Source organism: Eptesicus fuscus, chromosome 13 (genome assembly GCF_027574615.1).
Source record: "Eptesicus fuscus isolate TK198812 chromosome 13, DD_ASM_mEF_20220401, whole genome shotgun sequence".
Classification (NCBI taxonomy): Eukaryota; Metazoa; Chordata; class Mammalia; order Chiroptera; family Vespertilionidae; genus Eptesicus; species Eptesicus fuscus.
The window spans coordinates 17038222-17065628 of NC_072485.1; the positions used below are offsets into that span (position 1 = coordinate 17038222).

At 37.4% G+C, this 27407-nt stretch overlaps 1 protein-coding gene across 4 annotated transcripts in view; it reads right to left on the reverse strand.

Moving 5' to 3' along the window:
* CEP126 (centrosomal protein 126) overlaps window positions 1-27407 on the reverse strand; it is a 75040-nt gene that overhangs the window by 19465 nt on the left and 28168 nt on the right. For 2 of the 4 annotated variants that reach the window (XR_008557987.1, XM_028157009.2), the window contains exons 5-7: window positions 15302-15491; window positions 9870-11988; window positions 726-838 (exon numbers count right to left, since the gene is read on the reverse strand). Coding sequence is in view for 3 of the 4 variants with exons in the window: in XM_028157009.2 (XP_028012810.2) it covers window positions 726-838; window positions 9870-11988; window positions 15302-15491 (2422 nt within the window). In the remaining variant the exon portion in view is untranslated. The remainder of the gene's footprint in view (window positions 1-725; window positions 839-9869; window positions 11989-15301; window positions 15492-27407) is intronic. The other 2 variants (XM_028157010.2, XM_054725480.1) reach the window with 1 other exon arrangement.

Genomic DNA, 27407 nt, shown 5'->3' on the forward strand with positions numbered 1-27407 from the left:
AAGATGTCTATTTCAAACAGCCATATGAAACTTCCTATTTATTTGTTATTGATTGTTAATAGGGTTATGTCCATTATGAACTTCAAGGTTCACTATAGAAGATCCTCAATGGTAAGTGTCTTTTAAATAGTATAACTCAAACAAATTCATTATCAATATCTGCTGAGACCTGTATAACATCCCATTTTTCTTTTTACCATGTCTTTCAGGAAGCTCAGACCCCAAAAGGGCATTTAAACACAGGGAACTATATTAGTCTTTATGATTAGCATATTAGTACTTGCTTCCTCTACCCATGCATCTAATTTTGTAATGTATATTTAAATAACTTTGATGTGAATAACCTCAGTTTTTCCCCAGAGTTGACCACATCTATAATAATAAAAGTGTAATATGCTAACTAGACCGGACGTCCTTCCAGACAACTGGGGCTGCGAGGGAAGCCCAGGTCCTGGGTGCCAGAGGGAAGGCGATGCCGACCGCCGGGCGAAGGAAGGCCTACTCTTTTACGAATTTCATGCATCGGGCCTCTAGTAGCAAATAATTATAGTACAGCAAACTCCTAGCATACAGATTCCAAGGTTGCATGACAATGACTTTGGGTATACTTATATTTCTGTTGTGGGGCACAGTTTACAGCAAGAGCAGAGTCCTTGAACAGAACAGTCTGTTTTCCAAGCAATTTTCCACCATTCAATAGGGATTTTTACTAATAATGTACTTACATTCATTTGCTCACTGCACTTCTGTCCTACAGATCCAAGGTTTTGTTTTCTCTGCTCTAAAAGATTTCTTTGTTTATTTTCAACAATTCGTTTTCTTCTCATAATAGTAGAATCTTAAATAAATGCCAGCACAATATCAAATTTATACAAGTAAGTAGTATATCCACCACAAACTTCCAAATTACCTTCAAACATCACAGAAAACTCTGTTTCATCCAGTCAGCAAACTTTTATCGTTTTGCCTACTATTCTCTAACATGGCACAGTTACAATGATGAATTAAACAAAATCTCTGCTGGGTTCTGGCTGAGTAGCTCAGTTACTTACAGCGTCATCCCTATACGCCAAGGTTGTGGATTCATCCCAGTCAGGACACATACAGGATGCAACCAATGAATGCATCAACAAATCACTCCCTCTCCCTCTTCCTTTCCCTCTCCTCTTCCCTCTTCCCTCTCTCCCTCTCTTTCCTTTCTCTCTCTCTCAACTCAATAAATTAAAAAGATGATATAAAAAAGAATCAACCAATGAATGCAAAAACAAGTGGAACAACAAACTGATGTTTTTTCCTCTCCTTTACTCTTTAAAAAATTAATTAAAAAACTAAAATTAATCTCTGCTTTTGAGGTAGTTACAGTTTAGAGCAGTGACTTCCAAAGTGTGGTGCATCACCAAAATCAATCACTGTTGTGCATGAAGAACATATTAGAATTCTACTTTATATTAATGACCTAGAAGTAATATTAAACTTTATATTATGGTAATACAGTTGACTCTTGACACAGGGTGGGGGCTTTTAGTGGCACTGACCACCCATGCAGTGAAAAATCCTGTATAATTTAAGTTGGCCCTGGGCACACTTGGATTTCCAAATGTGGATGGGAAATTTGTATATGTTTAGCACTATCACCCTTGTCAGTTTGCAAGGTAAATGGTCACATATTGCACACAGAAACAGTTATCTTGGAGCAAGAGATTCTAAGTGTGTGAAGTTGGCAGTGTTATTCATATGTGCGCTTTTGCATTCTTCAATGTACTAAATTTTATATGTGCTTTAGTTAAGCAGATTATGGATATCTCGTATTATCTGAGTGAGTCCTCACAAAATAAGAGGTTAACAAGACTTTTGTAGAGTTTCCATTACGTGTGTAATGTTTTATTATTTAAAGTGAGTGGTGGGTACATGAGTATATTATTTTTCTATGTTTTTTGTATAACATTAAAATGTAAATTTGCATTAGCTGGTTTGGCTCAGTGGATAGAGTGTTGGCCTATGAACTAAAGGGTCCCAGGTTCGATTCCAAGCAAGAGTACGTGTCTGGGTTTCGGGCTCAATCCCCAGTGGGGGGGAGGGGGGCATGCAGGAGGCAGCTGATCCATGATTCTCTCTCATCATTGATGTTTCTCTCTCTCTCTCCCTCTCCCTTCCTCTCTGAAATCAATAAAAATGTATTTAAAAATATAAATTGCAAAATCAGAGATCAAAAGTAATACAAATAATGCAAGCATTGGCGAATAAGAAAGGCACACTGACACATCTCTTATTCTCACTGTAAACTCTTTGCCACATAATGATAATGACAGTATAATTATGTTTGTAACAAAGTTAGGATCACAATTAAATATTTATTAAAAAAAATAATAGAAACTTCACCCTAAATACATATTGCACCTGGAGGTATTAGCTAATGATGGCATATGAAGTGGAGTCATCTATATTGATAAGGCATTTGATAAAGATTAAAAGAAAAAAGATATTTGAAACTAAGTATTCAGAGGATTATTAATAATATATGATAGAAAAAAGTATTTTATCTATCAGAAATGAAAGAGGTGAAGTAACAACCGACCCCACAGATGTACACAGGATTATAAAAAAACACTATGAAAACTTTACTCCAACAAAGTGGACAACCTAGACAAAATGGACATATTACTAGAAAAATACAATCTTCCAAAATTCAATCAGGAAGAATAAAAAAACTGAATCGGCTGATAACTAACGAAGAAACTGAAGCAGTAATCAAAAAACTTCCAGCAAACAAAAGCCCTGGTCCAGACAGCTTCACAGGGGAGTTTTATCAAACATTCAAAGAAGGACTAAAACCTATCCTCTTCAGACTATTCCAAAAAATTCAAGAGGAAGGCACATTTCTAAGCTCTTTCTACCAAGCCAGCATTACCCTAATCCCAAAACAGGAGAAAGACACTACAAAGAAAGAGAATTACAGGCCAATATCCCTCATGAACATAGATGCTAAAATCCTCAACAAAGTTCTAGTGAATTGGATCCAGCATTATATTAGAAAGATCATACACCATGACCAAGTGGGATTTATTCCAGGGATGCAAGGCTGGTACAATATCCGCAAATCAATAAACGCGATACATCACTTAAACAAATTGAGAGACAAAAATCACATAATCATGTCAATTGATGCAAAAAGCAATTGATAAAATCCAATACCCTTTTTTGTTAAAAACTCTGAGCAAAGTGGGAATAGAGGGATCATATCTTCATAATAAAAGTCTTATATGACAAACTTTTAGCTAACATCATACTCAATGGGCAAAACCTAAAACCATTTTCCCTAAGAACAGGAACAAGACAGGGATGCTGACTTTCACCACTCCTGTTCAACATAGTACTGGAAGTGCTAGCCATAGTGATCAGACAAGAAGAAAAAATAAAAGGCATCCAAATTGGAAAAGAAGTAAAACTGCCATTATTCACAGATGACATATTGTACAGAGAAGACTGTTAAGACTCCATCAAAAAACTATTAGATTTAATAAGTCAATTTGGCAATGTAGCAGGATACAAAATTAATATCCAGAAATCTATGGCTTTTTTTATGCACCAACTTGTATATTTCTTGGGATATCCTTTGTGCACAGAGCGGGGTGGATTCCTCAGCCCGGCCTGTACCCTCTCCAATCTGGGACCCCTTGGGGGATGTCTGACTACCTGCCTGCCTAATCGCTCCTAACTGCCCCCCCCCCGCCAGCCTGATCACCCCTAACTGCCTCTGCCTGCCGGCCTGATCACCCCCATCTGCCCCCTCTGCTGGCCTGGTTGCCCCCAACTGCCCCCCCTGTCGGCCTGGTCACCCCTTACTGCCCCCTGTGCTGGCCTGGTTGCCCCCAACTGCCCCCCCTACAGGTCTGGTCACCCCTTACTGCCCCCCTGCTGGCCTGGTTGCCCTCAACTCCCCCTCCTCCCTTGCTGGCTTGGTAGCCTCTAACTACCCTTCCCCCACTGGCCTGGTCACCCATTACTGCCCCCCTGCTGGCCTGGTCGCCCCCAACTGCCCCTCTCTGCCGGCCTGGTTGCCACACGCAGCCTACTGTTCAGTCATTTGGTCATCTCTCACTAACCCCCTGCCAGTGTGGTCACCCCATGCAGCTTGCTGTTCAGTTGTTTGGTCGTTCCTCACTAACCCTCCTGCAGGCCTTGTCACCCGACACAGCCTGCTGTTTGGTTGTCAGTCTGGTTGTTTTGGTTGTGATGGCCCCTGGCCTTTTATATATTAGGATATTCCAAGAAATCAGAAACTCCAGTCAGTAAGGATATATGCACCCCTATGTTCATAGCAGCACAATTTACAATAGCTAAGATTTGGGAACAGCCTATGTGCCCATCAGCAGATGAGTGGATTAAAAACCAGTGGTACAGCTACACAATGGAATATTATGCTGCTGTAAAAATAAGGAATTCTTACTATTTACAACAGAATGGATGAGCCTGGAGAGCTTTATGCTAAGCGAAATAAGCCAGTCAGAGAAAGATAAATACCACATGATCTCACTCATTTGTAGAATATAATGAACAACATAAATTGATGAACAAAAATAGATCCAGAAACACAGAAGCATTGAACAGACTGAACTATCCTTGTTCGGTCCTAAATCTTCTAGAGGCAAGATCTACCAACACTTTTGTACTTCCTTGATTTGTAACATAATTATTATTTTTGTGCTTTACTGTTCTTTGTATAGATGTTTAGTTTTATGGATTGTACATTACTGATCCCAGGAATAGATACAATATGTGCTTCAATTGTTTATGTATTGTTCCATTCACATACACTGAAATACTATCCACCAATTATTTTACTAGCTGGAAAACATGGTATTTTTGCAAAAATAATATAGTTTGCACTGGCATATCTGGCCAAATTTCTAGATATGGTAGTTTTACTACCTGTATCTAATTGTTTTAATGCCAATTTTCCTGAGGACTGAGGCTGAGATATTTCATGTTTATTAACAATTTGGCTATCCTCTTTTATGAAAAGCTTATTCAAATATTTTGGCTTTAAAAAGAAATTGGCATAAAAATAAATAAAAAGAAATTGGTGTGATAGTTTTTTTGATGTGTCACCTAATCCAGAGTCCCCAGTTATTTAATCAAACACTAATGTGGGTGTTGCTGTGAAGGTATTTTGTAGTTTTATGCTATTAACACTCATAATCAGTTTGTTTCAAGTAAGGGAGATTACTGTAGATAATTTGTGTATACCTACTTCAGTCAGTTCAAAGGCCTTACAAACTGGACTGAGGCTTCCTTGAGAGAATAAAAAATTCTGCCTGTGAATAGCAATTTTAGTTCACCCCATGATTTCTGGCCTGTCCCTTCCCACATGGCCTGCTCTAAAAATTTCAGACTTGCCTAGACAGCCCTCATTTTCACATAAACTAATCCCTTGCAATGAATCTTAATATATCTTATTGGTCCTGCTTCTCTAGTTAAACTCTGACTGACATAACTGGGTTGTTTTTCCCTTATTAAGTAGTAGGGATTCTTTAAATATTTGGGATATGAGCTCTTTGTTAGTATTATACATTATAAATATATTCTGTCACTCTGTGGTTTGCCTTTTCAATATCTTAATGGTGTTTTTGGATGAAAAAGTTTCTAATTTTAAAGTACAATTTATCAATCTTTTCCTTAATGGTTGTATGTCTGGGTAAGAAATCTCTGTACATTCTAAAGTCTACATTATCTTCTAGAAACATTTTTTTCTTTTTTATATTTATATCTACAGTTTACCTGGAATTGATTTTTATGTATGGCGTGAATTAAGGGTCATTTTAGTAATGCCAGGTGATCACTGAAATTGATTCAGCACTATTTAATGAAAAGACAAGTCTTTTCTCCCTGCTATGCAGTACCACTTTTGCCAAAACTCAAACATGTGGGTCTCAAATATGTGGGTTTGTTTCTAGACTGTATTCTATTCCATTGGTCTAACTATCCTTGTGCGGATACCATACTGTAGTCTGAGAGGAGGATGTAAATTGAATTACTGATTTAATTAATAAATTATATATATATTTTTATTGATTTCAGAGACTAAGAGAGAGAGAGAGAGAGAGAGAGAGAGAGAGAGAGAGAGAAACATCAATGATGAGAGAGAATCATTGATTGGCTGCCTTCTGCACACCCCACACTGGGGATTGAGCCTGAAACCCAGGCACATGCCCTGACTGGGAATTGAACCATGACCTTCTGGCTCATAGGTCATTGCTCAACCACTGAGTCATGCCAGCTGGGCTGAATTACTGATTTTAGATGCAGAGGAGTTATGGGTATTGACAAGGTGCATGGTATGACAAAGGGAATAGGTACTTGAGGCAGAATAGCACTGAAAATCATAAGAGATGAGAAGTAATTGAGAGAGATTAGGGTATTGGATTGTTCATCCACATGAATGCTGAATCAGAATGTATAGAAAAGAAGACTGTGAACCAGTTGCCAAAGTCACCTTTGAGGGAAGAAATGACTTGAGAGGTAAGGAGGTGGTATACTTGAATGGCTTAGGCCTCAAGGGAATAGAGTTTTTACTGGAGAGTTTTGCTAGAGCGTTCTGGAAATGCAATGGAGAGGAAGATGCCATCCATATTATCAACACTGGGTACATTTAGTCTGAGAATAAAAATGATCTGGTAAATAGGAAAGTAGGAAAAAAAATGAATAGATGCTCATTGAACTATAATTCAGTATTAGCAAAGGGTTCATTTACAATGTTTAATATTTAAATAGTTTTGAAAAATAAGTTTGAGTGACTAAATATACAAAATATTTAGTATTGTTAGTGTTAGATTTTCTAAGAATAATCACTGTATTAAGAAGTATAGACATGCCCTAACCGGTTTGGCTCAGTGGATAGAGCATCAGACTGCAGACTGAAGGGTCCCAGGTTCGATTCTGGTCAAGGGTATGAACCTTGGTTGCGGGCACATTCCCAGTAGGGAGTGTGCAGGAGGCAGCTGAATCAATGTTTCTCTCTTATAGATGTTTCTAACTCTCTATCCCTCTCTCATTCCCTTCCTTTCTGTAAAAAAATATATAAAAATTGAATTTAAGTATTAAAAAAAAGTATAGACATATACAACAGTTTGAATATTTCTCTTTGAAAACATGGCTGAAAGTGTTAAATTCATTACATTTTCAGTGTCCTTATATAAATATCCATAAGAACTATTCCATTTGATTAACTATTGGTTTCTCCAGATAAACGTATATATTCTTTTACCAGAGAATGAGAACATAATTTTAATATGCTATCCTTTTATGCTTAAGCTACTGGGAAACTGTTTCTTAATATTTTCTCCTGATCAGCTTAGACTCTGATAAATGATATTTGCTTAATAACTATATATATTATACTAGAGGCCTGGTGCACGAAATTCGTGCATGGAGGGAGGGATGTCTTTCAGCCGGGCCTGCACCCTCTCCAATCTGGGACCCCTTGAAGGATGTCCTACTGCTGGTTTACAGGGATTGGACCTAAACTGGCAGCCGGACATCCCTCTCGCAATCTGGGACTGCTGGCTCCTAACCGCTTACCTGCCTGCCTGCCTGCCTGATTGCCCCTAACCACTCTGCCTGCTGGCCTGCTCGCCCCCAACTGCCCCCTGCTGCTGGCCTGCTCACCTCCAACTGACCCCCTGCCAGCCTGATCATCCTCAACTGCCCCCCTGTGCCAGTGTGCTTGCCCTCAACTGCCTCCCCTGCTGGCCTGTTCACCCCCAACTGCCCCCCCTGCTGGCCTGCTTGCTCCCACCCTCCCTCCCCACTGGCGTGCTCGCCCCCAACTTCCCCCTGCTCACTCCAAACTGCCCCTCCCCCCGCTGTCCTGATCACCTCCAATGACTCCCACTGATGGGGTGAGGGACTGAGGGCTGTTTTCAGGCTGGCCACACCCCCTTCAGGTGGGGGTCCCCACTGGGTTGCCTGGCCAGCCTGGGTGAGGGGCTGATGGCTGTTTGCAGGCTGGCCAAGCCCCCCAGCAGGGACCCTCACCGCATGGGAGTGTGGCCAGCCTGGGTGAGGAGCTAAAGGCTGTTTTCAGGCTGGCCACACCCCCCCGGTGATCCATGCTCCCAGCCCACCCTTTTTTTCAGCACCTCCTTGAGTGGAGGCCAGGGCTGGCTGGAAGCAGGTATCTGGGATTTATTTATCTTCTACAATTGAAACTTTGTAGCCTTGAGCAGAGGCCAGGGATGGCCAGGGCGGGCGGGAAGCTTGGCTTCCTCCATTGCCAGAGGCAACCCAAGCCTCCTGCTCACTCCAGCTCCACAGCCGCCGCCATCTTGGTTGGGCTAATTTGCATACTCGCTCCTGATTGGCTGTGGGTGTAGGGGAGTGATGGTTAATTTGCATGTTTCTCTTTTATTAGTGTAGATAATTTTAGTAGAAAAAGCATGGAACTTGGAGTCATAGATATTTAAATTAAAATACCAATTTTGTTATTTACTTGCTCTTGACCTTGGGCAATTCTATTTCCTCCTTTGCAAGTGGTGTTACAAAAAATACTTATTTCTCAGGATTGTTGTGAGGTTTAAGTGAGACAATAACTATAAAGCACCTGGCATTGTTAGTGGCACAGAGTAGGAACTCATAATTTATTTATCATTATTACTTTAGAGTGTCAAATCTGTATGATGCTTTCATCTTTTGGAAGCAGTGTGAAAACTAAAGTTACATTGTAAAATGGTTGGATAAAAAGAGATGGCATCATAGAGAGTAAGTCAGAACAAACATGTGAGAGTAGAGGACTATTTTTTTTTTTTATTCCACTCTAGTGAGAGATATAATTTTTTTTAAATCTAGGTTTTGTAGATATGTACTGAAGATTTTGAGATTATAGTCTTTGCATTTAGCTTTCCATCTGCCAATATGGCTTGTGTCTGTCCAATTCAAGAAAGTCTGGGTGTCTAAATTAAGTACCAGGCACAGTTAGGACCTGATAAATTACAAAAAAAGTTCCTTGTTCTTAAAATCTCATGGTCTAACTGAAGAAGACTTTAAAAAGTCAATTTTAAAGTAACTCCCTTCTTTATATCTTCTTAATATTTATTCATACCTTTGGGAAAAGGAAAGCATTGCCTTGCTGACTGCCCTCCCTTCCCCCTCCAAGTCCTATCTACCTGGTACTTCTCAATAGGGAACTGATTCCCAGTGGTAGGAAAATTTATGGTCACCTAGTCCATTCTTCAGAGGAAAGTAGCTTCATGAATCATCAACCAGCTACAAAGGGCAATGACATTCTGTAGAGAAATACTTTTCAAAAATGTTTAAAGGAACGCTATTATTATTTCTCTTCATATGGAAACCAACATATATAACAGATAACAGTAGAGCTGCCACTCTTTTGGAAAGGGGATGGAAGAGTTTAGCATGCCTATTATTAGTTTATAACAATTCAATTTCACAAACATTTAAAACAAAAATAAAGAAAAGTATTATAACATCATTTATTTATCTGGAATAATTTAAACATTATTTTTACTGATATTATTTTACAGACATTTTGACTATAATATTGGGGTAATGACAGAGTGAAATAGTATAACAATTAGGTCCTATTCTCTGTCCTCCCTCTTTTAAATTAACAAAAGTAATGAAAAAAATGGAGGCTAGCAAAAGTTTCTAATTTTAGTTGAGCAATGGTTGGGTAATTCTCTTAACTTCAGCCAGTAGATAGTTAAGGGTGCAATTTTAAAGAAGGTAAGTTATTTCTATAAGGTTATTAACATTAATATATATGGTCTACATTACTGTACAATAAGAAAAATGTCACATGAATTTCAAGAAGTTATACATTTTATCTATAAAATATATAAATTTATTCTTACCAGCAGCCTTTTCATTTTGACCCAGACTATTATGCCGTCTTTTCCACGAGGGAACAGATTCTTCTTTAGTAGGTCTAAAAGCCACTGAGTGATGACTTTCTTCATAAACAGGACATCTTTGTGTGCAATATAATGTTCCATCCTGCTGGGCAATGATTTGAGTGCCATTTGAATGATTTGTTTTTGCTGAAGTTTGGCACTCAGAACAATATGGTAGAGATGGCATCACAGGGACCGAGTTGGAACAAACATGTGAGAGTGGAAGACTACATACTTTATTCCACTGATTCACCTTGTGTTCTGCTGGAAGCACATGTTTCGAAGTAAAATAGTTATTTGTAATAATGTTTTGAGAATTTTCAGGCATTTGTGATTGACACTGAAATACTTGTATATTTTTATCACTCCTAATATTTGGTGGAGTTTTAGGAGGATGAGGTACAAGTAATTTATCCTGAGCTTGTAAAAATGTGTTAGCTTTGTTTGCAGACTGTGCTCGAATAACAGTGCCTTTTCTGTTTGTATATAGAAATCCTGATTGGACTTGAGCAGATTTTGTTCTAATTACCTTTTCTCTACCTCTTTGTATATTAGCTTTCTGAGTTTTAGAATCACTATTATGTATAGGAGATTTACTTTCCTCTTTTTCTGAGGCTGGCCAGGCTTGTTTAGCAATATTAAAAGCTGAAGGTATAAAACAGTTCAAAGACACATGGTTTGTTCTAGATCCTCCTGAAGCAGCCAGATTTTCAGAGATAGAATCATCCTTGGGCTTTTTTCTATTAGCAGAATTTACAGCACAAGCAGGAACACTAATTATGTTGTTGGAAACACCATTATTAGTTTGAGTGTGGAATGATTGAGACCGCTGTTGAGATATTTCTAGTCCATTCTTCAGTGAATGATTGTATTCAGTTTCATCAACCCATCTGAGTTTTTTAATAGTCTTTGGAATTTCTGCATTTTCCCCTTTTTCTTTTGTTAATTCGATACTATCTCTGATAGCTTCTGCTTTTTGATTTCTTAACTTAAAGCCTTGATTTATAACTAGTGCCTTAAAAGAATCATGTTCATATTTAGATTCTTTTTTTAAAATACTTTTAAGAAACCTCACACTGCTTCTTCCATCAATATTGTATTTTCTTTTCTTTTGCTGACCAACTAAGTCATAATTAGAAATTACATTAGACAATAATGTTGGTGTTTCAGTTATTTTCTGTTTTTTATCTTTTGAATCAGAGTTGTGAGGTATGTAGGCAGCTGGAAAATTGTCTGAAAACAAAGGCAACTCTTCCTTTTTAGAATTAAAATATTTTATCTTTTTATCATCTTTCAATTCTCCTAAATTATCAGAACACTGCACTGGGTCAATTTCCTTCATATGTATAATGTTCTTTGGTAAAGGTTCAGTTGATTGTGTATTAGATGGCAAAATTAAAGATGTTGCCACAGGTACAAATGAAGTAGGAACTGAAGTAGTTCTATTTTCTTGAGTTAATTCAGAATATTTCACTTGGTCTGAAATTGTAGCCATTTCTTGAGTTAGAGAATCTGGAGTGTCCCAGGCTTTGCTGCATTTAAATGTTGGGCTCTCAGTAACTGATGGTCTCTCTCTTTTGAATGCCCCAGAACAGGAGTCAGCTGCCCTCATAGTGCTGGTTTCAGAGGTCTTTTTGTTTTTTTTATTGGGCATAAATATGGGCGAACTACATATAAACTCTAATAAATTATTAGCATTTGTGGTTCCTTCCATAGCTCTACATAGAGCAGATGGATTTTGTTCTTTACTATTAAAACATTCACCTGAAGGTTGAACATTAGGTTTACTTAAAATATCTGAGAAAGGTATGTCAGTTTGAGTATTTGGATCATCTAAATTTTTTAGCCAATTATTTATATGTTGAGTTTTAGAGAATGACAGTTTATCTTTATCAAAGCAATCTAGGTTAGCTGACTGTAGATTTGCTGATTTGAGGAAAACAGAATTCTGCTGAACTGACGTGGGAGACTCCTTATTAATAAGCGTTAAATAGATTTGTTCATGTTCTCCAGCCTCAAGACTATCTATACTTGAGAGGGTTTCAGAATTTGTTATCTCATTAACTTCATCACAAAATTTCTGAAAGAAAAAAGAACAAAGTTTTATAGCTTAGACATTTTGTAAATGCCAACATTTATGATTCAACACATCATTATTACTGAGCCCAATTCTTCTTGGCATATAAAATACAGTAAAGTAATCATAAACAGTGTAGGCATATCCATAATCTATATGTCTGGAGCAGTCCTCAGAGTGAAAAAAGAGGGAGCTAAAAAAGACTTTGATAATAGAGTTGTAGCCTTAATTTCTATGCCTAAAGTAACTACCCAATTATTCTAGGCATAGTTATAGCTTGGAAAATAATTTTGCTATTGCTATTCCATTTAGAATATGAAGTTTCTTGAAGGTTTCATAACAGCATGTGAAAGTTATTTAAAAATGGTATTTTTTTTTGAAACATTCACTAGACTTGAATGAAGCTCCTAAAAGCTCTATGACCCTAATATGAATTTCCTGTTGGAAGGGCTATATTCTATATAATAAAAGCCTAATATGCAAATTGTCCCCTCAGCAGTTGTTCGACCAGGAGTTTGACCACTCACTATGATGGACGCTGACCACCAACAGGCCAGGCCAAGGGACCCCACCAGTGCACGACTGGGGCCGGGGAGGTATGCAGGAGGTTAGCCATCTGGGGAGGAGCCACAGGAGGGCTCCAGGGCATGTCTGGTCCATCACGCTCAGTACTGATCGGCTGGACCCCAGCAGCAAGCTAACCTACTGGTTGAGGCATCTTCCCCCTGGTGGTCAATGCACATCATAGCAAGCGGTTGAGCAGCCTTCACATATCATTAGCATATTACACTTTTATTGCTTGAATGGCTGACTGGACGACCAAACACTTAGCATATTAAGCTTTTATTATATAGGATAATGAGGAAACCAGGCCTGGGGACTTCCTAATGAGATGTAGAAATCTGTATTAGAAGGTCTGTTTGAATAGTTCTGTAATGGCCTCATCTCCCTAAGCACCTCAAAAGAAGTTCATTAACTTCTGATTTCCCTAGATTATACATTCCCTACCCCCAGAATTTTTCTCACCACTCAACAATGAAACATTATGATCAGCTTCAAGTTTTGCTTGTAAGTTACTGATATGAACTGTACTAGAATTACCATGCTTTGTGTTTAAGTTTTTTGTATGTTTTAGTTTTTAAATCAATTTTATTGAGAATACTTATCTACAATAAAATGCACCTACTTTAAATGTGTAGTTTAATGAGTTTTGACAAATTATTCACCCATAAGCACCATACCAAACAATATATATAGAACCTTTCCATTTGCCAAAAGTTCTCTCATGCTTCTTTGTAGTAAATCCCTAACCACCATAACCACCACTAATCTTCTGCCACTATAGATCTGAGTTTTCATCTCATATAATTTTCCTTCTGTCTGAAAAATTTCCTGTAGCATTTATTGTAGTGCAGATGCTGGGGTAGTGCAGTGTTCAGTTGTTGTTTATTTGAAAATGCCTATTTTGCCTTTATTTCAGAAGGATATTTCAGTTGGATACAGGATTCTAGGTTGATCATCTTTTCCTCTTTCACTGTCATTTGTCTTGAAGCTAGTGTTGCACCTTAGATTTGTTTGCATCCATGTAACATATCTTTTCCTCTTCTGGCCTGATTTGATTTTGATGTGCCTTCATGGAGTATGCATATGTCTGTGTATGTGTGTGTGCACACATGTGTACATATGTACATGCTTATCCTTTTCTTAAAAAATGTTATTTCAGAGAGAAGGACAGAAACATCAATGATGAGAGAAAATTATTGCTCAACTGCCTCCTGTATGCCCCCACTGGGGATTGAACCTGTAACCTGGGCATGTGCTCTGACCGGGAATCGAAACATGACCTCCTGGTTCATAGGTTGACGCTCAACCACTGAGCTCCTCTGGCTGGTTATCCTTCATGGAGTTTGTTGAGCTTTTTGGATCTGTGGACTTATAGTTTGATCAAATTTGAAATGTTTTAGTCATTGTTTCTTTAAATATTCCTCTCTTCTTTTTGGGATTTTAATTAAATTGTATGCTTGATATTGTCTCACATGCCAATAATGTTCTTTTCATTTATTTCTAGTCTTTTTCTCTCAGTGATTCAATTGAATAATTTTTATTGCCATGTCTTCAAGTCCATTAATCTTTTTGCCTATCCAGTAAAATTTTCATTTGAAATATGCTTTTCAGATGTAGGCTTATTTAGTTCATTTAAAATATCCTTTTTCATTATGTTCATTTTTACTCTAATTCCTTGAAAATATTTATAAAAATGGTTTTAAATTCCTTCCTGTTGATTCCATCATTTCTGTCATTTTTGCATTTGATTATATTGCATAGTTTTTCCTAGTTATCTATTATATTTTCCTGCTTTTTCACATGTCTAGTAAGTTGTGATTAAATGTTGGACATTGTGAGCATTATGCTGTGTATCAAGATTTCAGTCTTCTTTAAGAGAGTGTTAAGGATTTTTTGACAGGCAGTTGAGTAACTTGTGGATTTTTTTTTTTGAGGCTTATCCAGAGAGTATGTCTAGGTAAAAAGTCTATGTAATCATAGGACTTATCCCATTTGTTTCTCATTTTCCCCAATATTATATCCTGTACTGCCTAATGTGTAATGTCTAAAAACATTTGTTTCAGAATTATAGTAGTTTATAGCAGGAAGATACTTTATCATAGCCAGAAGTCTCCCTCTTTGCTTTTTAAACCTTGCCACTATTGCTTAGTTATTAAATTAATCAGGCCAAGTTTATGAATTTAATCTTGGTACCAGCCTTTAGGAATTGAAAAATAAAGCACATGAATATTTCAGGAAAATCAGCTTAAATCCCACTCACTGGTGGGAAAATAACAAAGTAAGTGCCCTAAGAGATACAATATAAGCACTATTTTGCTAATTGTACCCTATTTTCATTAAGAACCTAATGTCCGCATGCAGTATAATTTTCAGGTTGCATTTTATCATCCAGTCTCTAATAGTGACACCTATTACATTCTACTTTCTACATAATGGAATACTACGCTGCTATAAAAAAGAAGGAATTCAAATAGCTTTCTTGTTAGTCAGTAAATATAATTCATATAGCATATTTTTTCTAAATATAAGATGGAAAAAGTAGAATAGAGGAGGGGAAAATGAATAAAATGTAAGGAAAAAACCAAGAAATTATTTTTCTAGAATCTGTGATGAATTTGTGTTGATTCATCCACATTCTTATTCATGGCTATCATTGACAAATGGCATAAATTTCTTTAATGGAGAAAACTGCAATAAACATAGAATTGTTACTAGAGCATAAAATATTAATACTATATCTATAGTTTCATACTTGCAAACTCCTTAGATGTTGATCTTCTAGGAGTTTCTGAGTTTCCATTAGTTTAAGCTGGAATGCATCTTTGTTAGTAGCCAAGTGTGTCCTGCTGTTTTCCTTCACTTCTTTATCACAATTAATTTTGGATAAGAGATGTTTCTGATCATTTTTTGATAGTGATGAAGGCAAGGCATTACCTATAGCTCTGTGAACCATACATAAAAATGCTTAGTACATTTAAATAAGTTAACTTTTTACATACATATAAATGACACATTCATGTAATGTTTGCATGTGTGTGTGTCCAGATAATTACATATAAGGATATTGGAGAAATATATAGATATATTAGCATGGGAATTTAAGGCAGTCAACAACAGAATAAAAATGGTTGTAGCATTATAGTTCTAATAAAGCACTCCACCTTCATGTAGGAATGTCCAATTATTTATGACTTTGATTATTAAATCCTATTCCTCTATTGTTTAGGATAGATACAGAAGGAATTCCTACAGATGTGAAGAGTCAGTCCTCAGTTCTTTAAGAGCATTCCTATCTGGATAATAATTTGCATTACCCTTAATTCTAAGTTGGTTTCATGGCTAGTAGATAGTCCTATCACTCTAATAGAGTTGGTTGAAGATTCAGGTAGGTAAAAAATATAAAAATTGCTTGTCAGGGTAGGCAGGAATTTCCATTCTAACTTACTAGGCTTGGGTGCTTGCATCTTATTCCATGGAGAAGAGTGCACACACTTGTTTTTGGTTGAATCACATATATAAGCATGGTTTTTATGCCACAGAAAGGTATCTTTAATGTAGACTCTACTTTTAGTGTGCCAAAATGGCACCCCAAAATCATCAGGGGATGACATCATCTTCTACTAGAATTTTGCATCTTCTAGAAACTTACAGCATGCTACATTTTAGCATAAGTACAAAGTGCAAAACAAAGAACAAAGGAAGATTTTGGGTGGAGGTGGGATCAGGATGAGGTATATAAAAAAAGCTGACTGCTGCTGCACTAGAGACATTAGTGTGAATCCAAAGGCATTTACTCCAAATTCATTTGAATTCAATTATTCAAGTCAATGAAGATAAAAAAATTTTAGAAGGTGATGTTTGTACATATACCTATCTCCAATACCCAAATATATTTTTATTTGGACAAACTGAAATAGTCTGGGTCAACAAGTACTAGATTCCTGACTATCTTTTTGTGACCACAGGGAAATCAGGGAGAGCAAGAAGTTATTTAACACAAATTTCTGAACTTTGAAAGTATGTTTCTCTCTCTTCCTTTTAGGTCTTTCTACTCTAACATATTCCTTCCCCTTCAATTACCCTTCCCAAACAAAATATTGCTAAATCTGAAAAGTATTCAATAAACTCAATTTATTTACCTTTAAAGTTGTTGTCTCTCAACTCTTTCTTCTCTATTTTCTTCTCTACTCCACTTGCTTTTCTTCTCTTCTCTACATTCTTCCCCCAGTCAGGAGTATTGAAGGGATGGATAGGAATAAAAGGAGATGGGGAGGTAGAAAGAAAGGGAGAGTGAAGCATGGGGGGAAAGGAAGAAGAAATCATAAAGGAAGAAGAATCAGGAGGAATTGGAGAGGGAAAATCTAAATAAGTTGGAAGCAAACATGGAGAGGGAGTTAAATGCAAAGATGAGGAAGAAAGAGGGATAGATGAGGGAGGGGAGGATGGAGAGATAGGAGAGGAAGGTGAAGGAGAAGCAGGAAGGGATGAAGAGGAAGAAAACTGTACAGAGGGTGAAGAAGAGGATGTGGAATTAGAAGGAGATGAAGACAAAGAAGAGGATGGAGAATGATGGGGAGGCAGATAGGAGAGAAGAGAAGCAGGCGGAGGGTCTGCAATAGCCTGGGGCAGATTTGACAATGTGGTTTGTGGAACAGATTGCTGGACTGACTGAAAAGAATCTAAGCTAGCAGAATGTTCTGGCAATGGAGCAACATAAGAAAGGGTGGGGACAGATTGATGAGGGGGATGACTGGATAAACTGGAAGGCTTCAAAGGTGGGAAAGCTTCAGAAGGGATTGGGGAAACAACCAGTTGAGCTGGAAGGGAACGGCGAACAAGGGGAGGCATTCGAGTGGCTGAGGTAGAATGTTGTGCTGGAAGGAAATGCTTACACCTGAAAGTTTTGTAAAATAACTTGCTATGTGAGTCAGAATCAGGAATGGTTGGGGAACTTCGGGGTGGCTGTGGTAAATGGTCAGGTGGGCCACAATGAATTGGGGCTGGTAGAAAAGGGAAACTGCTAGAAAAGCTGGGAGTTACTGGGGCTGGAGGGCGAGGACGATATTTAGTTGGGTAGGACAATAACGGGCCTGGTAAAAAGGTCTTCGGAAGAGTAGAGGGAACAGATGGATGGATAGGCAGGGTATAGGGCTGGCGAGTGGGAGAAACAGTAGGATAGCTTGGAAGAATTTGGGATTGGTGGGATAGCAATGGGGCCCGTGAGGGAGACAGCTGATCAGGTAAGTAGGGATCAGATGTGGAGACAGCTGGACAGGCAGGAATGGATCTGCACAGGTGGAAAATTATTTGGACAGGCAGGTAGAGAGACAGTCTTATTAAGATGGTTTTTAGTTTATTTTTATTTTTAGTTTATGGGTTGCCTATAGGCTTTTGATTAATAATATTTTTCTGTCCTTAGGATCCATGTATAATCTTCTTTGTTCAATCATGTGCTCTCACATGGGCTGAGAAATGTACATAGCTTATTCAGATTCCCTTTTTCTCATTCCTTGCTCTTAGAATATTTTCACCTCTCAGAAGTCTGATAGTCATATGGATAATGAATATAGGCTAGATCAGTGGTCGGCAAACTCATTAGTCAACAGAGCCAAATATCAACAGTACAATGATTGAAATTTCTTTTGAGAGCCAAATTTTTTAAACTTAAACTATATAGGTAGGTAGATTGTTATTAAATTAATTAGGGTACTCCTAAGCTGGCCTTTGCTAAAAACTCAAGGGGCCAAAGAGCCGCATGTGGCTCGCGAGCTGCAGTTTGCCGACCACTGGGCTAGATGATCTGGTTTAAAGCATTAGTACAAAGGGCAAATAGAGGTCAAATAGACCACTGCTCAGTTCTGGCCAGATTTCTCAGGATAGCATGTGGTTTAGAATTTATGGTCTAACCACAAATACATGGATATTGGAGATAGATATCTAACAACATCTTTTAAAGTATAAAAATTTAATATGAGAGTAAAATATAGCTTCTTTTACCATACATCTACCAGAAGAGTCAAGTATATTATCTTTGTGATAAGGATTTTGAATGTGCTGGAAGGTTGATTAGTTATATGTTAAATGTTAGTCCCATATTAACATTTTGGTATCTCATTATTTCCTGAGGCAGCTTCAATTGTCATATGAACACATTCTCTTTTTCTTGAGGCTTAAGCTTTGAATACCTTTCATTTTGTCATATAAAATTTTTCTCCTTTAGAAGACCACATTCCCAACATCTTAAATTTTTTTATCTACTATTAATATTTTCCATATTAGAACAATTGTTTATGGGTACTGATATATCTCCATTTCTTTGGAAACTCCCTATTTCTTGGCAGTACAGTGATTTGCTGCATAATGACATTCTGGTCAATGACAAACCATATATATGACTGTAGTCCTGTAAGATTATTAGGGAAATAAAATATTTCTACTGTCTAGTGATGTCATAGCCATCATATCATCTTAGCCAAACACATTCCTTACATGTTTCTGGTGATGCTGGTATAAACAAATCTATAGCACATACAATTATGTACAGTACATCATCCTTGATAATGATAATAAGCAACTATGTTACCTATGTATTTACTATACTATACTTTCTATTGTTATTTTAGAGCGTACTTGTTTATAAAAAACATTTGCTGTAAAACGGTGTGCTGTGTTACACTGGCAGCAGGCTCATACATCTCGCGTTCACTATCTCTTGATTGCCTAATTTTCTCTTGTGTTTGATTTAATCTGCTGTTGTTTTGTACAGTAACATGCTTCACAGCCTAGATGTGTAGTAGGCTATACTATCTAGGTTTGTGTATGGACCCTCTATGATTTTGTACAATGATGAAATTGTTTAATTACACATTTCTCCGAATGTATCCCAGTCATTAACTGGCGCATGACTGTGCTTTATTCATTAATGCATTTTAGGTTTATATTCCACAAAAAAAGTCTTTTTAATGTAACAATAGCTCTTCAATACTTGCAGCTTACTTATATTTGTGATAAATATTACATATAAATATTTCTATTAACCTTACATCTGATCATTAATATTTCAATGTCTTATATTTGTATAGCATTTTATAGTTTACAAAGCATTTCACACACATTATTTAATACTGTTAGTTATCTGTGAAGAAAAGTTCAACTTTTTAATAAGTAAACCAGTGTTCTCTCTATAAATTTTATACATCTGTTATTTTCCAAATACATAACTTAATGTGTGTATATATAGATATAGATATCATAAAGTCATAGTCATAACAGTATATTTCAATATAGTATATTAGAGGCCTGGTGCACGAAATGGGAGGGGGAGGGGGACCCTCAGCTCGGCCTGTGCCCTCTCGCAGTCCAGGACCCCTTGCTCCTTACTGCCTGCCTGCTCACTGCTCCTTACTGCTCGGCTTGCTGCTCCTTAGTGCTGCCATGGAGGTGAGAGAGGCTCCTGCCACTGCTGCTGTGCTTGCCAGCCGTGAGCCCAGCTTCTGGCTGAGCGGCGCTCCCCCTGTGGGAGCGCACTGACCACCAGGGGACAGCTCCTGCATTGAGCGTCTATCCCTGGTGGTCAGTACACATCATAGTGACTGGTCATTTTGGTCATTCCATCGTAAGGGTTGCTTAGGCTTTTATTATATAGACTAGAGGCCTGATGCACAAAATTCATGCAAGGGGCTCAGCTTCGTCTGGAAGGTCGTCTGGATGGCCATTCTGCTGTTCGGTCTAATTAGCATACTAGCTCTTTATTATATAGGATTACAAGAATAATATAAAAATTATGTATTCTAATTTAGAATGAAGACAATTTCTCATAAAACAATGATGATGTATGTTATTCAATGGTCCTAGCAGAGATTTAGTGTAATGATAGCTATGCTTGTTTGTTACAGGGAAATCAAAGTTGTTGTGATATTTTACCTGTTCTAAGACTTTAAGAAACTATACACTGTTAAACAAAAAATTCTCTCCTTTCATTCATAGTACAAGAGCTTTTTTATTAAAAATATCTGATAACACAAGGGATAACAATTGATACATAGAAAAAGAAACCCAAGAGTAAAAACTGTACAAAAATGCATATTACTCCTACACTAAATGGTTTGGAAATCTTTATCACTCTAAATTTCCTCTGGACCCTAAACCCCCCTCTAATAGTCAGTCATCTTCCCTTTTCAGACAAGCTTTTCCATAGTACTCTACAAGTATTGCCTTCACTGCCTCAACTTTTATTTTTTCCTTAACATACTGCTTGTTATCTAGCTTCTACCTCTACCACTTCAATGTACTGATTTTGCTAATAATTAACTGATTGATCTAATAATTGTAAAATAGACACTTGACTGCTATCTTTCCTGACTTTAATTCCCTTGGTTTCCATATTATCATGCTTTCCTGATTATTTTCCTACTTCTCTGGGTGTTTTTCCTCAGGGTCTTTCTTGACTACTCTTTTTTTGTTCATCTTTTACATGCTAGAATTTTTGAAAGATATGTGACCGTCTTCTTTGATTATCTATTCATATATACTCTCTGTGTAATCTTATTTATACTGCCTGTGTGATCTTATCTATATCTGCATGTGAGTGAAGAGTTAACAAAATCTGTTATTCTCTATGAACCAATGTGACTTGGGGTTAACTTTCTAAATCTGTCTCCCTGGATTATTAGTAGGATTTGAACTGTATTACAAGGCACATTGATTATGTTAAAAATGACCCTTCATTGGTAAATTGCATCTGAATTGAAAGAACTGTCAATAAACCATAAGTATTTGGTAAGAAGCTATAGCTTTGGGTTTCCCTGAGTGTGGTAATTCTTATAACTGGCTGGACATGTCTCTTACATGGACCTGGAAGCTATTCATGTGGAGTCATCACAAGAAATACTGGTCTTGTTTAGAACATGGGATTTCTAACCCAGAGTGCCCACCCATTGTGATTTCTTTTCCTTGTACCTGAACTGTCCCTTGTGAGGAGAAGGGCATAGTAAAGACTAGCTCTTGGACTGTTTTGTGGCCTGCCATGAAGATTCCTCCTATTGAAGAATGTTGATTGTTGATATTAGGTGTCTTCTGTCCTCCATTTGAAGCCAAACATGTTTTTTTGTAGTCATGGTAGTTTGCCTGTTTAGCTGAACCCAAGATTACCACTGGTGAGTGAGTACTGACCCACAGCTTTAGTTTCATCTATTCATTGGCAACTATCATATCTATATTTATGGCCTAGACTTCTTACCATGAGTAACTGACCCCGGAATATCTTATAAGTGTCTTAAACTCAACAACTTACTCTCCTCCCAGTTGTTTCCTCCATTAAACAGCTTCTTCCCTAATAGTCCTCATTTTGATAAATGGTTTCACTATTCATTAATTAATCATACCCAATCTCCAGAGTCATCCTTGTCTCTTCTTAATCAACTTCCAGTACCAAATCATGTTGATTCAACTTCCTAAAACCTCTCAAGAAGTCATCATTTTCATGAACTAAAGTTCTGATTTTTAGAACTTTATCTGATTTTTCCCATCTTTAATCTTACCATACTCTTTTCCATTCTGGCAATATTTCTAAAATAATAAATGCTGTATGCTTGCTTCAAATCTTTCAGTAATTGTTTAAGGACAAACTTCTTAATAAGGTTCATCATGATTTAACTCATGATTTCCTTTCCAATCAACCTATCTTTCCACCCTACATGTTAGCCAAGTTGAACTATTTTCAGCTATCTTAACACATGTCCTTTCATGTCTTCACGCCTTTTCACACACTACACTACCTTTGTCTAGAGTTCTCAGTCTTTGTCTCTGGTGAATATTCTCCTCATCTATTAAGTTTCAGGTCAAGTTATACCCTCTGAGAAGTGTTCACTTATATCAGTGATCTTTTTCCATTCAAAGTATTTATTGAATACCTCCACAACGTATAGACAGCACTGAGCTAAGTACTGTAGGATGTGTAAGCATGTGTAAGATTTAGCCACTGTTTCCTAAAAATATTACAATCTGGTTGGGGAGATATAAGTACATATAAAAATTAAGCAACAACATATATAATCTTGATTTTCAAATCTATTTCTATAGCCTTGACCACTCATTTCATCTCAGTTCAAATTATTTTCATACATTTTACTTGGACATTTATCTCAATTCAGAAGGCTCAAGGAAAATTTAGCAATATCTTGCCAAACCTGTACCCTTTCATTATACTCCTTTTTATTTTTAATGTCACCAACTTCTTTCAGTTGTCAAGACTCAAAATTTCAGCTTCTTTTGATAGTTTTGCTTTTTTCATTTTCTTTATTCTATCATATACTAAAGACATAATCTACTCTTTTCATGAAATATCTTTTCCTTCTATTTTTTCTTTCTACTTCACTACCACCCTTTTAACATTAGTTTGTTTGTTTGTTTGTTTATTTATTTATTTATTTATTATTCAGGTTAATCCTCACCTGAGGATATTTTTCCCATTGATTTTTAGAGAGAGTGGAAAGGAGCAGGAGAGACACAGAGGGAGAAACATCGATGTGAGAAAGAAACATTGATTTGTTGCCTCTGTACACCCCAGACCAGGGCCAGGGACTGAGCATGCAACCCATGTACATGCCCTTTACTGGAATTAAACCTGGGACCTTTCAGTCCACAGGCCAATGCTCTATCCACTGAACAAAACCTGCTAGGACAGTTTTGATTTCTTATCCCATCTTATAATTTCTGCCTTTAAATTAGGGATTTTTAATCATATACATTTAACATAATTATTGCTATGATTTGGTTAAAATCAATGATCTTACTCCGTTTCTATTTGTCTCCTATCTTCCTTATTATTTATATTTCCCTATTTTTGGATTGAACCATGTTTGTAATTAAATTTTATCTCATTTTTTGGCTATTATGCTACTATTTTGCTGATGTCACTTTAGTAACTGATTCCCCCCACCCCCAGGAGCTTTACTGAGAAAAAAATTGACACATAACAATGTGTAAGTTAAAAGTATACAATGTGATGATTTGATACATATGTGTGTGTGTGTATATATGTATATACATATGTGTGTGTGTGTGTGTGTGTGTGTGTGTGTATTATATATATATATATATGCATTAACCATGAATGCATCCTTCAGCTCATATATTTACCTTTTTATTTTGTTGTAGTGGTGAGAATACTCAAGATCTACTCTCTTAGCAACTTTGAAGTATATAATACAGTACTGTTAAGTGTAGTCACCATGCTGTATATTAGATCCCAGAATTTATCCCTTTTATAACTAGTTAGATATATTTTTTTGAGGAACCTTCATACTCTTTTCCTTAGTGACTATACCAATTTATATTCCCACCAACAAAATGGTTCCCCTTTCTCCACATCCTCTCCAGCATCTGTTACCTTTTTGATAACAGCTATTCTTAGCCACTGATTTGTGATTTCAAAAGCTTCCTGGGACTTCTAAGCTTGTTTAATTGAAGTCAGAATTCCTATTTCTCCCTGATGGCTGGCACATGTCTCAATTCAAGTTTTTAAGAGGACAAAGCACTAAACATTTGTGAGCTCTGAAGCCTGTACCTCATTGCATTGAAGTAATATTCTGCTATTGTAGTGGGGGTGGGTGGGAAAAAGAGTTCTGATCCTCACTTATTCTTAGGTCTCCTCAGGGGTGGGGAGAGAGAGAAATATTGATGTGAGAGACACATCAATTGGTTGCCTCCTGCAATCGCCCTGACTGGAGCTGGGGAATGAATCTGCAACCCAGGTACATGCCCTCGACCGGGTATCGAATCTGAGACCCTTTGGTGTGCAGGCCAACGCCCTACCACTGAGCCATACCAGCCAGGGCAGAAGAGATCAACCAAAGAACTTGTGTGCGTAACCCATGGACAAAGACAATAGGGTGAGGGGTGAGGATGGGCTAGACAGAGTCAATGAGGGGACATGTAATACTTTCAACAATAAAGATTTAAAAAAATTCACAGCTGGATCTTTTTTATTTTCCTACCACTATTCTCTCCATACTTCAATTCTTATTCTTCTGCTTTATAAACCTTTTAAAACTTATTTATGTCACTTCTCTGCATTGTGAAAAGGCAACTTCATTCTTTCTTATCCTTTTCTCCTATTTAAAATATTTTTATAATCTTGGATTGTTCCATTAATTTTTTTCTGGTCTCCTTGCCCCCAATTCCTCTCCATCCTTTTTATTCTTCTGCATTCACACCAATAATTTTTCTAAAATAATAAAGAGGAATTTAACACTTCCTGCTCCATAGCCAAACACAAGCATTTAAAATCTGATACCAATTTGCATTCTAGATCATTTCCTGTCCTACCAGCAACATATCCTGCAGTCCTGCCATTCTGAACAAGTTTTACTTCCTTAGGGTTGGTGCCCTTTATAATACTGTAGGCCTAAACATGCCTAAACTCAACCTATGCTTCTTTATTAGACAATTCATACTCATCCTTTAAGTCCTCTTCCCAACTGTAAGTTTTTTACTTCTTTATTACTATGCTAATACTTCTGTAACAGCCCCCGTTACATGGTATTACACATGTTTGATAATGTAATTATCATTGCATGGTATTATAACTTACCTGCAAAACTTTCTTGAAGAGAGGACCATATCTTATTCACATTTCCATTCTGTCTAGCTATTGTTCTATAACTCTTTTCATTTCACAGCCAAGTTATATTTGTCATCGTTACTTTCTTGTTCTATTTTTTTACAATGCATTGCAATCTCTTTTCTGTCCCCATCCCTCCAATAAAATTGCTCTGACAAAGGCTGCCAGTGTGACTATTTTGTTGTGGAATATAGTGACACATCTGTCTGGATATTCTCTCTTTGCTCCCTCAGATTCTGCTTGGCAGAGACCAAGTGATCCCTGGCTTTTGTTTTATGGCTGAGTTTGGCCAATGGAAGACACTAGGAAGAAATGGGAGGGTGACAGAAAAAATAGGTTTTTGATAATTATTCTTGTGGCTTCCTCTGCTGAGCTTGGTTTAACAGTGGCAACGTTCCTTTACCTAGGACTGCAGGTCCTATCTGGCAGCCCTCTTCTATAGTTCAGGTCTGTGGTGGTAATACTGACTTTGTTGTCACTTCTACGGGTGCTTCATCATCCTTAGTTGGTTTCCCAGTCCCTTTATTAACCTCTTTTCAGTTATCCCTTTTAAATGTGCCACCTGTTTCCTGCCAGGATCTTGGAGGATGTAACTTTTTGTTATTGGTTCCCTAGAAACAATTTGATCTCCATAAACTGTTCTTTAATTCCATGATACCACCCTCTCCCAGTCCTATATTATCCATTCTATTCCTCTTTGCAGGCTTCTCTTTTTTTCCCCCCACTTCTTAAATGTTGCTATTTTTTAGTGTTTTATCCTAGTCTTGTTATCACAGCATATAATTCTCCATGGTTGATCTCATTCATTGTTTAGCTTCACCTATCTTAAGTTTACTAGTAGATCTTTCTCTTGAGCTTTAGATCCATTACATATGATGAAGTACCCTTTTTTTTTTTTTGAGTCATCTTCAATCCATCATTCACACTTGTTCACAATAAGTTGGAATATGTTAAAAAAGAAAAGTTGATCTTATTATCCATTGGTTTAAAATACTTCATTAGCATCTCTTAAACTTTCAGGATGAAAGTTTATATTCCTAAGCATGCAGATGTGTCCCTCAGCCCAGCCTGCACCCTCTCCAATCTCGGACCCCTCGGGGGATGTCCGACTGCTGGTTTAGGCCACAGGGATCAGGCCTAAACCGGCAGTCAGATATCACTCTTACAATCCAGGACCGCTGGCTCCTCACTGCTTGCCTGCCTGCCTGCCTGATCGTTCCTAACCACTCCCCTGCCAGCCTGATTGATGCCTAACTGCTCCTCTGCTGGCCTGATCACCCCCAACTGCCCTCCCCTGCTGGCCTGATTGCCCCCAAGGCTTTTATTAGTATAGATATGACCTTCACAGAAAATTTCACTAACCCTGCTTTACAATAAGGGATTGACGATTAAATCATTGGGGCCAGACACCAAGATTTCCTTTCTTTGGTATAGTGGAGGGAATAATTATCTTGTCTTTAAGTTGCCTTGAACATCAAATGAGATAATGACTTAGAAAAGTATAAAAGCACCATATAAAGACAACTGTCTTTTTCATGTACTGAAAAGACAATAAAGTGGTAAAATGAAAAACACTATTTTTATTTTCTCCCTTCCTTCCGTTACAGCCTTTATTTAAGTTTTGAAATTTATAAAAATTTCACTCCAATTTTCATTTATTTACATTCAATATTATTTTGTATTAGTTTCAGGTTTTATATTAGTTACAGAATAGTGGTTAGACAATCATATACTTTACAAAGTGTTCTACGAAATTTCCAGTAACCACCTGGCATCATACTGTCATTACAACACTATTGACTATATTTCCTATTTAAGTTTACAGGTTCCTTCCAATCTTTCTTTTTTGCCATTCCTTTTCTTTTTCACTTCTTCCCTCATTTTCTTTATATAGTATTTCAATTGGCCCTCAAAGCTCAGTGAAGGCACTGGGACACGCTTAGTCCATTTTACAGACCAGGAAACTGAGGCCAATTCCAGTTGGCTACGGAACTGGACTCAGCGCGCAGGGAGCCCTCACAGCCATGCTCTTTGCCCTTCCAAGGGACAGCCGCAGGGCAAATAGAATAAACCTCCCTGTCAGGCTTCTGAGCCTCATTCTCAAGCACCTCTTCATCGTGACTGCTCCACATTCTTTCCTCTCCCCTGTCCCCAGCCCCCATTCTTTACTGCCCTCTCCTTCTGGGGAGCAGGTGGTAGGCTTTGCACTCACGGTGCAGGGGCGTGCCACCATGGG